Raw genomic sequence first — 13,255 nt, 5'->3', positions numbered from 1 at the left:
GTTTGCCTGTCTACACATAGCCCTACAATAGACTGCTGTTATGTCCAGGGTGAAAATTGTGTAATCCTGAACCCAAAGGAGCAACAGTCACAGAGTTTCAGACTGAGCAGTAAAAGGATCCTCTTCACTAACATGCAGTCTTTAACTGATTCAGCAGTTTCTTCCACCATCCACTTCACTGCAATTTGACTTACACACAGCTGAGCCACAATCAGGATTCTTGAATTACATTTTTCGATGTTATTGGTCTACATTCTTGTGAAAATTACAAACAGAACTATCCAGGAGTATGTTTTAACCAGGAAACTCATGAATGACATGCAACTTCAACAATTTCAAAAGATATTTATAACCATCTTGTAGATGAGAAATGAATATGCAAGACTTAAGATCTATTCTTGTTCGTTATACAGGACCGCTTGATCTACAACCCCTGGCAATAATTATGGAATCACCGGCCTTGGAGGATGTTCATTCAGTTGTTTAATTTTGTAGAAAAAAAGCAGATCACAGACATGACACAAAACTAAAGTCATTTCAAATGGCAACTTTCTGGCTTTAAGAAACACTATAACAAATCAGGAAAAATAATTGTGGAAGTTAGTAACGGTTACTTTTTTAGACCAAGCAGAGGGAAAAAAAATATGGACTCACTCAATTCTGAGGAATAAATTATGGAATCACCCTGTAAATTTTCATCCCCAAAACTAACACCTGCATCAAATCAGATCTGCTCGTTAGTCTGCAACTAAAAAGGAGTGATCACACTTTGGAGAGCTGTTGCACCACGTGGACTGACATGAATCATGGCTCCAACACGAGAGATGTCAATTGAAACAAAGGAGAGGATTATCAAACTCTTAAAAGAGGGTAAATCATCACGCAATGTTGCAAAAGATGTTGGTTGTTCACAGTCAGCTGTGTCTAAACTCTGGACCAAATACAAACAACATGGGAAGGTTGTTAAAGGCAAACATACTGGTAGACCAAGGAAGACATCAAAGCGTCAAGACAGAAAACTTAAAGCAATATGTCTCAAAAATCGAAAATGCACAACAAAACAAATGAGGAACGAATGGGAGGAAACTGGAGTCAAGGTCTGTGACCGAACTGTAAAAAACCGCCTAAAGGAAATGGGATTTACATACAGAAAAGCTAAACGAAAGCCATCATTAACACCTAAACAGAAAAAAACAAGGTTACAATGGGCTAAGGAAAAGCAATCGTGGACTGTGGATGACTGGATGACTCTTGAATCTGCATTGGGCAAGGTGATGATGCTGGAACTTTTGTTTGGTGCCGTTCCAATGAGATTTATAAAGATGACTGCCTGAAGAGAACATGTAAATTTCCACAGTCATTGATGATATGGGGCTGCATGTCAGGTAAAGGCACTGGGGAGATGGCTGTCATTACATCATCAATAAATGCACAAGTTTACGTTAATATTTTGGACACTTTTCTTATCAAAAAATTAAAAAAAAAATCAATTTTATTTATATAGCGCCAAATCACAACAAACAGTTGCCCCAAGGTGCTTTATATTGTAAGGCAAAAGCCATACAATAATTACAGAAAAACCCCAACGGTCAAAACGACCCTCTGTGAGTAGTGGGAAGGAGAAACTCCCTTTTAACAGGAAGAAACATCCAGCAGAACCAGGCTCAGGGAGGGGCAGTCTTCTGCTGGGACTGTTTGAGGCTGAGGGGAGAGAACCAGGAAAAAGACATGCTGTGGAAGACAGCAGAGATCAATGATTAAATGCAGAGTGGTGCATACAGAGCAAAAACAGAAAGAAACCGTGCATCATGGGAACCCCCCAACAGTGTAAGTCTATAGCAGCATAACTAAGGGATGGTTCAGGGTCACCTGATCCAGCCCTAACTATAAGCTTTAGCAAAAAGGAAAGTTTTAAGCCTAATCTTAAAAGTAGAGAGGGTGTCTGTCTCCCCGATCCGAATTGGGAGCTGGTTCCACAGGAGAGGAGCCTGAAAGCTGAAGGCTCTGCCTGCCATTCTACTCTTAAAAACCCTAGGAACTACAAGTAAGCCTGCAGTCTGAGAGCGAAGCGCTCTATTGGGGTGATATGGTACTATGAGGTCCCTAAGATAAGATGGGACCTGATTATTCAAAACCTTATAAGTAAGAAGAAGAATTTTAAATTCTATTCTAGAATTAACAGGAAGCCAATGAAGAGAGGCCAATATGGGTGAAATATGCTCTCTCCTTCTAGTCCCCGTCAGTACTCTAGCTGCAGCATTTTGAATTAACTGAAGGCCTTTCAGGGAACTTTTAGGACAACCTGATAATAATGAATTACAATAGTCCAGCCTAGAGAAAATAAATGCATGAATTAGTTTTTCAGCATCACTCTGAGACAAGACCTTTCTAATTTTAGAGATAATGCGCAAATGCAAAAAAGCAGTCCTACATATTTTGCTTAATATGCGCACTGAAGGACATATCCTGATCAAAAATGACTCCAAGATTTCTCACAGTATTACTAGAGGTCAGGGTAATGCCATCCAGAGTAAGGATCTGGTTAGACACCATGTTTCTAAGATTTGTGGCGCCAAGTGCAATAACTTCAGTTGAGGCTGTCATTCTCAGCATCTATGTGGATGTTAAAGTCGCCCACTATAATTATCTTATCTGAGCTAAGCACTAAGTCAGACAAAAGGTCTGAAAATTCACAGAGAAACTTACAGTAATGACCAGGTGGACGATAGATAACAACAAATAAAACTGTTTTTTGGGACTTCCAATTTGGATGGACAAGACTAAGAGTCAAGCTTTCAAATGAATTAAAGCTCTGTCTGGGTTTTTGATTAATTAATAAGCTGGAGTGGAAGATTGCTTCTAATCCTCTCCCTCCGCCCATGCTACAAGCATTCTGACAGTTGGTGTGAGTCGGGGGTGTTGACTCATTTAAACTAACATATTCATCCTGCTGTAACCAGGTTTCTGTAAGGCAGAATAAATCAATATGTTGATCAATTATTATATCATTTACTAACAGGGACTCAGAAGAGAGAGACCTAATGTTTAATAAACCACATTTAACTGTTTTAGTCTGTGGTGCAGTTGAAGGTACTACATTATTTTTTCTTTTTGAATTTTTATGCTTAAATACATTTTTACTGGTTGTTGGTGGTCTGGGAGCAGGCACCGTCTCTATGGGGATGGGGTATTGGGGGGATGGCAGGGGAAGAGAAGCTGCAGAGAGGTGTGTAAGACTACAACTCTGCTTCCTGGTCCCAACCCTGGATAGTCACGGTTTGGAGGGTTTAATAAAATTGGCCAGAGTTCTAGAAATGAGAGCTGCTCCATCCAAAGTGGGATGGATGTCGTCTCTCCTAACAAGACCAGGTTTTCCCCAGAAGCTTTGCCAATTATCTATGAAGCCCACCTCATTTTTTGGACACCACTCAGACAGCCAGCAATTCAAGGAGAACATGTGGCTAAACATGTCACTCCCGGTCTGATTGGGGAGGGGCCCAGAGAAAACTACAGAGTCCGACATTGTTTTTGCAAAGTTACACACCGATTCAATGTTAATTTTAGTGACCTCTGATTGGCGTAACCGGGTGTCATTACTGCCGATGTGAATTACAATCTTACCAAATTTACGCTTAGCCTTAGCCAGCAGTTTCAAATTTCCTTCAATGTCGCCTGCTCTGGCCCCCGGAAGACAATTGACTATGGTTGCTGGTGTCGCTAACTTCACATTTCTCAAAACAGAGTCGCCAATAACCAGCGTTTGTTCCTGGCGGGTGTCGCTGAGTGGGGAAAAAACGGTTAGAGATGTGAACGGGTTGGTGGTGTACAGGGGGCTTCTGTTTAGGACTACACTTCCTCCTCACAGTCACCCAGCCGGCCTGCTTTCCCGGCTGCTCGGGATCTGCTGGGGGACAGCTAACGGCGGCTAAGCTACCTTGGTCCGCACCAACTACAGGGGCCTGGCTAGCTGTAGGATTTTCCAAGGTGCGGAGCCGAATCTCCAATTCGCCCAGCCTGGCCTCCAAAGCTACGAATAAGCTACACTTATTACAAGTACCATTACTGCTAAAGGAGGCCGAGGAATAACTAAACATTTCACAGCCAGAGCAGAAAAGTGTGGGAGAGACAGGAGAAGCCACCATGCTACTGCCAAGCCGTCATGCCAAGCACCAAAATCTTCCCAACCTCCCTTCCTGCAAAGTGACCAGTCTTCCAAACATTTCCTGGCTGCATTTATGGCAGCTCAGAAGAACTTCAACAAAGAGTCCCTATAGATCAGGGGTGGGCAACTTGTTCCAGAAAGGGCCAAGAGGGTGCAGGTTTTCTCTGCAGCCACTGACTCCACCAGGTGATTTCAATGATTAATATCACTTTGAGCAGATGGGATCAGTTAATGAGTGAAATCACCTGGTGGAGTCAGTGGCTGCAAAGAAAACCTGCACCCTCTTGGCCCTTTCTGGAACAAGTTGCCCACCCCTGATCTATAGATCAAAGACGCTTGCTCCACAACTGTTCCAGTCAACACCAGTTCAAGCAGAATTTATTAGACAGTTTAATGAAACCTGTCCAATTCAGAGAATGTCCAGACACCAACAGGACACTTTCTACAGATAACAGCTCAATAAACCAGATACCCAAAGATCAAAGGTCATAAAAATGGTCAACTTAGGGATGGAACCACAGTGCCACCTTAAGGAAGGACACAGACCCCTCAATATGTAAATATACTTTCTTTTAACAAAGAAAAGAGAGAAAATTATAGCAGAGAAATTATAGTTTATTTTCCTGTTATTATAGTTAACTGATAGGGTTCTGGGTTCAGTCTGTGTGAATATGTTTGTGTGCATATGTCTATGTGGGTGATCTACAGCTCTGCAGCTTTGAGATAATATTTTTGTGATGTTTTATTATTTATGTTCTAATTGTAACTTGCCAAGGGACTGCAGATATAAATTAGCTTGAAGCTAACTCTGGTACAATGCATCAAATGGAAAAATGTATGGTTTTTACTCTACATGGTTCCTTTACAAATAAATGAATAACAAAAATAAAAACGTCTGGTTGGCTTGTTTTTGGGGATTCTGGTTAGTGTTGTTTCCCATGTCCTTCCTGTCCTCTCTCCCTCTGTGTGGTTGCTTCCCAGGTCTTGAGTATGCGTGTGTGTGTGTGTGTGTGTGAGAGAGAGAGTGAGCATGGGTCAGTCTTTCTCGGTGTGGTTGCTTTCCGGATCCTGAGTGTGTGTGTGGGGTAGTGAGTCTTCCTCAGGTCATGAGGGTGTGTGCAGGTATGATTCTCTCCCTGTCTGTCTCGTATGAGCGTGCGCATGTCCTCTATGAGCGTGTTTCTCCTAAGGTGTCTCTGCGGTTTCCTACCCCCTCCTGACACGCTGTTGCCATGGTCACACCTGACAGCCCGGCACAAGGTATGACAGCTGTCCACCGAGAGGGCTCCACCCCTTGTGCTCCTCTAATATTTATTCTGTTCTCTTTCCCTCCTTGTGGTTTAGAATCTCCATTTTCACTGTGTCTGTTTCAGGTTATGTTAATCTGTTATTCAGCTCTGGTGTTATGTCACATTTCTAGTCACATTGTGTAGTTTTATTTTCTCACTGGTTGTGAAGCCCTGGTTTTTCCTCCTGCTCATTTTGTCCACCTGTGTTTCCCATACCTTCACATACTCCCCACACCTGTAGTAATCTGGTAGCCTGTATTTGAGTCACATCCAGGTTTTTGTTCCTTGCCAGTCGTTTGGTTAGCATTCCCATGTTACCACAATTTCCTGATTCCAATACCTGTCTCACTCGCGGTTGCATCTGTACCTGTGTCCTCCCTGTGTAAGTCCTTCCTTCACTGTCTGTTTTTGAAAATTGCTTTTTTTGTTATCAACCATTTGGTAATTACTAAGACTCCTGTGTATGTTGGAAATTTTTGTTCTCATCTTTGATCCTGACACTGTTTTTCACTACTTTGTTTGGATATTAAATCAGGGCTGTGAAATGAAAATTGTGAAATCGGAGGAAAATTTGCAGGGGGTCGGGGGGGGGGGGGTACGGCTCCCCAGGAGCCGGGGTCTAGGGCCCTGTGGGGCCCCAGAATTAAATTTTTATCGAATGATACTTTTTCAGCATCTCCTGGAAGAACAAATCTCAAAATTAGTGGATATTTAAATGATCCTATAGTCAACCTTTTATTTGACCTGTCAATGATGTTGAAATAACAGAATATGTCATGGAAGTAGGCCTTGGAATGATTTTCCTTTTAAATGTAAACCAAATTATGCATCAACTTAGAACAATTAAACTACATGAAATTTCTGAAGACTGAAAAGACTTTTACAGCATTTCAAAAACCACAGCTAAAGCTTGGAGAATATTTGGAAAATCATGGTAAAATATCAATAATATATCTTATAGTAAAAAGTCACTTATATTCTTGTGTAAATTCATGCAGCCTAAATCCATTCAAAGCGACAATGTCTTTTTTACAATGAAAGAAAGTCTAGATTAGCGAAAAAAAAAGTCACATAATCTTGTCTAAAATGCTGTTTAAACAGCAGAATGTTTATTTTCCAGGGAGAGAAAAATTCTTAGCATGTTTTCCTGAGAGGGCACAGTTCACTTTTCCTGTTTCTTTTATCTTTCAGGTGTGTTGATGAAGCCAGCGACAATTCCACAGATTCTTGTCCTTAAAAGACTTTTTCAGTCTTTCTCGCCATCTTCTCTCTGTGCGAAGTCGATCCATAACACAGACAGGCTGCACAAATCTCCTTTAAAAACTTGAAAGCTCTAAAAGTTTGGAATGTCCACATGCTAAGTTTAGCTTAAGCGTCGCACAGGAGCCATACAGCGTTGCCGCAGCAACCAACCAACCAGTCCTGCTTTACGACAACTGTCGTAACAGCTACGCTTTGAGTGGCATTTTTCCTTCGCAAAACTCCGCGGATCTGAGGAAACTGATTTGTATCTGTAACACACAGATCAGTGTCCGCAGACTTATACAACTTACATGATGTCATAAAAAAAGAGAACGCTTTGTGATAAGCATTTTAAAAACTCAGTACTGTTCACGATTAATCACTAACACCCCACGCCCCCCCCTCCCCATGATGAAATCCGTGGAATCCCACGGATCCGCAGAGTTTTCACAGACCTGGTAAACTGCCTATTTTTGCACTCACCTTTTTGTCTTTTTGGCTACCTGCATTTTGAAGTTCTTTGTGCATTTGTGGGACATATTCACAACAGTTAACAAAAAAAAAATTAATTTATATTTACAATTTTAGTCTTTTACTTTTCTTTCATGTGATGTTATAAGTCTTCCTTTTAAAAAAATCTCTTGATGCTTGTTTAAACATGATTTAATTATGAAATAATGGTAAATGGACTGCATTTATATAGCTCTTTTCCATCTGCATTAGACACTCAAAGCTTCACAAATAATGCCTACATTCACCCCGATGTGAGGCTGCTGCCATAAAAGGTACTCACTACACACTGGGAGCAACTTAGGGATTAAGGACCTTGCTCAAGGGCTCTCAGTTCTCAAAAACTGAGTGACTGTGAGAAGGAGAAGAGTGAGGAAAGACACCAACACACCCAGACAACCCAGAAGAAGTTACAGGCTTCTCTGACTGTGATTGGAGAAATTGTGCATATTGCATGTTTTACATTTTGCATGCCCAGTTATACAGCTTTATGATGAAGTGGCACAGAGGAAGGTTTATTAAAAAGAAGACCTGAAAGTTCAGTTACAATTTGCCAGAAGGTACAGCTGAGATGCAAGCCTAGATTTAAGTTTGGGTGAAAGGAACCTAACTCCCCTAACTCACTAAAAAAATATACCCATTTAAGTATAGCAAATACTTGATATAGCAAAATATACACTATATATATATATATATATATATATATATATATATATATACATACATACATACATATAAAATAACAAATAAACACAGATATAGCTAACACTACCAAGCTTTGACAGACACCATAGCACCCAGAAGGACGTAAGTCCCTTTTCTCTTGTTTATAGATTAATAAACAATCAAATGACAAGGATCTATTTTAAGCATTATATAAAACAAATAAATAATGAATGAAATATTGTTATGATTGCACTCATAAATTGCATATTATATAACACCCAAATAGATCCTTGTCATTTGATAGTTGGACTGTGTGTCACATAACATTCATTACTTGTCAAAGTATACTGTAAGTGATATCATGTACCATGCATTTTAGTTGTATTTACCATGCATTTTTGTCCCATGTATTTTGCACTACTAAACATGTCCATTAGCTTTTCATATAAATTGTTTGATGATACGAGAAAGCTAAATCCAGTAGTGACATCGTTGACCGAGACATCTTTAGCAGCCAAAGAAGCACTTTTTCACTGGACAGATGAAAGCAGACGTGTATTTCCACACATTCCGCTGAGATCCTCAGCAGCTGTCACACTGCTCAGTGGTGCTGGTGAAATACCTACGGGGCAGAGTCAACTGTTGGGCGGCCAAAGATGGCTCTGTGCTCTGCTGCTGTTAGCTTTCTGCTCTGAGAAGAAATACGTGTAACTTTAAATAAAATATCAAATGATGTGGATCTATTTAGGTGTCATATAAAACAAATAATAAGTTTCCCATTCTGACAAAGGAAGGAATAGGAAAAGAAAAGATGGACTGTACATTCGATCTTTCAACACATGCAAACATTCTCACCATTGCACTCACAAACATCCATTAGCTGTATACTATTTTCAAAAACTTTTAAGGGCCATTACTTCTTTCCAAATTCACAAACTTTCAAGGATATCAAGGGCCCATGGGAACCCTGTGCTATATTGAGTGACAACTCTTACCATAGCTAACGACACAACTTTGCCATGGTAAACAATGATGCACAGATAAGATTGAAATGTGTTCATGGAAGAAATAGGAGTACAATTGAACATCAGATAATTTCTGCTTTTGATGAATGTTGTCATTGTTAAAATGCTGAGAAATTCCAAAATACTCAAAACTAAACATTTCAACATAGTAGCTCACCCCAGTTGCCACACGTATAGCCGTAGGAGGTCGACCAGTCATTGGAGATCTTGCAGTCCCGGGAACAACAGACCCACTGCGGCTAACTGGTCGACCCAAACCAGAGGGAGGGCGCTGGCTTGCCATGATGCCAAAAAACACTGAGGGGAAAAAAATTACATCAAGTATTTGGTACTGCTGGATGTAAACTCATTCACACAACCATGCAGTCTTGCTGTGGCTGACTGTTTGTTGTTTATTTGTTTTCTGAACTGGACAGGAAGCATCTTATTTGATATAAAATCTGTCCACAACATCCCCTCCTCCCCCTGTTACTGATGTAACACAAAAGACGGCTATGGCTATTTACATGCAAGTGTCTTTGTGTTAGGAAATCTTAATGTTTCAGGTTGACACACAGTTAAGTCCAATAACATTTGGACATTGACAATGTGTTCAGTTTAGTTGCCTACCACACCATAGGGGAGTATGCTTCAGTGAGACCAACATATCCAGATTTTCTCTGTGTGAGCTGGCTTTCCAAATCTAAATAACACAACCCGTACAAATAGGAAAACAACAGTAGTTATCATCTTAAATTGGTTATAATGAGCTTTCTGTTTCAGACTCTGTGTTTGTTCCCATAAAATAAGCTACATAACACATCATTTGATGATTCTTACACAAAAATGGACCAGTAATGTGCCATATATTATTTATTTAAACACTGTGGCATTTTAATCCATCTGTAAATATTTGAAAATTTTGTTACTGTGGATTTATGACTGTTTTTGTTCTCTTTATTTATCTATATTTTGTGCTATGGACCGTTTTTGTGTCCTGAATAAAGTATTGAGTGAGTGACAGTGTATGTCTCGTTGTTGTTGCAATCCTTTGGTGGCGTGATGAGGAAGACTGTCTCCCGAATGGGATGGTGGACGCGGAGATGGCTGACCAGGTCCAGTCTTGATTCTCATATAAAGATCATAATGACTATTAAAAAAAATCTGTGTCAGATTATGGCACCTAAGAGCCCCGATATTCAGGTCAAAACAATGAACAGCCCTCATGGAGAAGAATATTTTCAACAGGTCAGTCGCCAGACATCATGAAAGTGGATTTAGAACAACTGACTAATAACACTGAAACAGAGATTAACTTAATATGAAAGGACTCTGTTCACACTTTTACAAATAAACATCTGTTAAATCGCTCCCTACGGAAGCAGCAGCATCCAATGTTCAAGCTAGCAACTAGCTAAAGGTAACATCACAGAATATTAACATTATCTGCCGTTAAAAACCTAGCGAGAATTAACTATCTAATGCTTCGTGACATGAGTATCTCTAACGTTCGACCGCAAACAACTTTTAGTTACCTACCAGAGTAAAAAAGGTGAAGCCGAAGGAGACAGGAACACCAAGGCACGTCCCCGTTACCTCGGTAACAGCCTGCTAGTGACGCTGTTCTTCTTCGCTGAAAGTAGCTTGATATCACAATTGTCACACTGGCGCCCTCTTTGACAGATGCAGCTGCAATCGCTGCAGATTTTTTTTACCCATTATGTTTGTCCATGATTCTTTGAAATGCGTGTCTGCTTTTGGAGATTACTATAGGCAGTGAGGCAGTGATGCGTCTTGTGTTATTCCAAAAAATCTGTTTGTTTACACTGGCACACCTCTTTCTTGAAAAGATTATAAGACTGCCATTTAAAAATCATTTTTGGCATTTTGTGAAATTGCTTTTATGGTCCAAATTGGAGGCTTTCTATGAAAAAATATATTTGTAATGTTTAATTTAATTTTTTATTATGTGTCCAGGTTCTGTATATTCTTCTTGCTGTTTCTCTTTCCATTTACCTTTGACTACAAGAGACATGACTCTCCCTCACTTTCTCAGTCTCTCTCTGTCTAGTGTACGTGGTTTTGTTTTTATTTTAACTGAGGGAATTTTGGCCATTTGCGCTTTGTTTTCCCACAACCGCCGTTCAGTTGGTGCCGGTAATTCAACAAAATGAAGATTTGACAAATAGAAGAAGAAGAAGAAGAAGCAGTGGAGGAAGACATGGAAATAGAGATTTAAATTTTAACAGTGTGGTTGGAGGGGATGAAGGAGGTACTTTTTACCCTGACTGAGGGTCAAAAGTCATAAATTCTGAATGGCTTTATATCTACTTGGATTAAAATGTTAGTAAAAATCATATATATGTTGTTGTCATTAAAAGACTAGCAATAATATTACAGTGGAAAAAGCAGCAAGGTAAATGAGCACAATGGCAAGGCCTACTTCAGATTTATATTTTAACAGAGGTGTCAAGTAACGAAGTACAAATACTTCGTTACTGTACTTAAGTACACTTTTTAGGTATCTATACTTTACTCCATTACTTATTTTTCTGCCTACTTCTTTCTACTCATTACATTGTCACACACTTAGGTAAAGTTAGAAAGATATTCACAGATTCAAAGTTCACGGCTCAATAGATCTTAAGAGAAACGTTGTAGAAAGACAAACACCACTAGTTTCTAACCTCAGGAAGGTAGACAACGAGCTACAACCTTATTTTTATCCATATGAGCCGTCCTCTGAGCTGAAAAAATAACACTGATCTGAACGGGCAGGCGGCAGAGAAACGGAAGCTTAGGGACCGTCTAAAAAGTGCATACATGTAAAAAAAAAAGACACCAGAAAATTATTGAATAAATCATTGTAATAAGGACTGATATCACCAAATTCACTGCACACATCAGTGGGGTCCTGCTGATTATACTACAACACTCACTTTGGGAAAAAGTCATTTTAAAAAGTTTTGGAGAATTTTTTATTGTTTAAATTTTCAATAGCATCAAAGTCATAAGGTGTAGTGAGACAGAATTTACTGCACACAACAGTGGTGTCCTGCTGATTATACTACAACACTCACTTTGGGAAAAAGTCATTGTAAAAAAAAATTGGAGAATTTTTGATTGATGCTATTGAAATTAAAAACAAAGTCATAAGGTGTGGTGTCGCCAAATTCACTGCACACAACAGTGGTGTCCTGCCGATTATACTACACTCACTTTGGGAAAAAGTCATTTTAAATTTAAACAACCAAAAAATTCTCAAATTTTAAACAATGACATTTTTCCTGAGTACTATTTATTGACAATAAAAACGATCAAAAATTCTCCAAATTTTTTTTAAAATGACTTTTTCCCAAAGTGAGTGTTGTAGTATAATCAGCAGGACACCACTGTTGTGTGCAGTAAATTTTGTGTCACTACACTTTATGACTTTGATGCTATTGAAAATTTAAATAGTGAAAAATCACCCCAAATTTTTTAAAATTACTTTTTTCATAACTGAGTCCAGTAGTATAATCAGCAGAACACCTCTGTTGTGTGCAGTAAAATTTTTGTCACTACACCTTATGCCTTTGATGCTATTGAAAATATAAACAATCAAAAATTCTCCAGTAATTTTTTAAAATGACTTTTTCCCAAAGTTAGTGTTGTAGTATAATCGGCAGGACACCACTGTTGTGTGCAGTGAATTTGGCGACATCACACCCTATGACTTTGATGCTATTGAAAATTTAAACAATAAAAAATTCTCCAAAATTTTTTTTAAATGACTTTTTCCCAAAGTGAGTGTTGTAGTATAATCAGCAGGACGCCACTGTTCTCTGCAGTAAATTTTGTGTCACTACACCTTATGACTTTGATGCTATTGAAAATTTAAACAATAAAAAATTCTCCAAAATTTTTTGAAAATGACTTTTTCCAAAACTGAGTGTTGTCGTAATCAGCAGGACACCACTGTTGTGTGCAGTGAATTTTGTGACACTACACCAAATGACTTTGATGCTATTGAAAATTGAAACAATCAAAAATTCTCCAAAATTTTTGAAAATGACTTTTTCCAAAACTGAGTGTTGTCGTATAATCAGCAAGACACCACTGTTGTTTGCAGTAAATTTTGTGTCACTACACCTTATGACATTGATGCTATTGAAAATTTAAACAATCAAAAATTCTCCAAATTTTTTTTTTTAAATGACTTTTTCCCAAAGTGAGTGTTGTAGTATAATCGGCAGGACACCACTGTTGTGTGCAGTGAATTTGATGACACCACACCTTATGACTTTGATGCTATTGAAAATGTAAACAATAAAAATTCTCCAAAAATTTTAAAATGACTTTTTCAGAAGTGAGTGTTGTAGTATAATCAGCAAGACACCACT

The 13,255-nt window shown here is 39.0% G+C and overlaps 1 protein-coding gene across 1 annotated transcript in view; it reads right to left on the bottom strand.

Annotated features, from left to right (window-relative positions):
- ift74 (intraflagellar transport 74) overlaps positions 1 to 10,472 on the bottom strand; it is a 137,743-nt gene extending 127,271 nt beyond the window's left edge. Inside the window, exons 1-2 of the mRNA XM_034172843.1 lie at positions 10,413 to 10,472; positions 9,052 to 9,191 (exon numbers count right to left, since the gene is read on the bottom strand). Coding sequence (XP_034028734.1) covers positions 9,052 to 9,177 — 126 coding nt within the window. The 5' untranslated portion in view covers positions 9,178 to 9,191; positions 10,413 to 10,472. The remainder of the gene's footprint in view (positions 1 to 9,051; positions 9,192 to 10,412) is intronic.
- Between the last annotated feature and the right edge of the window lie 2,783 nt (positions 10,473 to 13,255).

This window comes from Thalassophryne amazonica, chromosome 1 (genome assembly GCF_902500255.1).
Source record: "Thalassophryne amazonica chromosome 1, fThaAma1.1, whole genome shotgun sequence".
Classification (NCBI taxonomy): domain Eukaryota; kingdom Metazoa; phylum Chordata; class Actinopteri; order Batrachoidiformes; family Batrachoididae; genus Thalassophryne; species Thalassophryne amazonica.
Note: the sequence above shows the minus strand (reverse complement) of the source record. Positions and strands in the feature narration are given on the sequence as shown.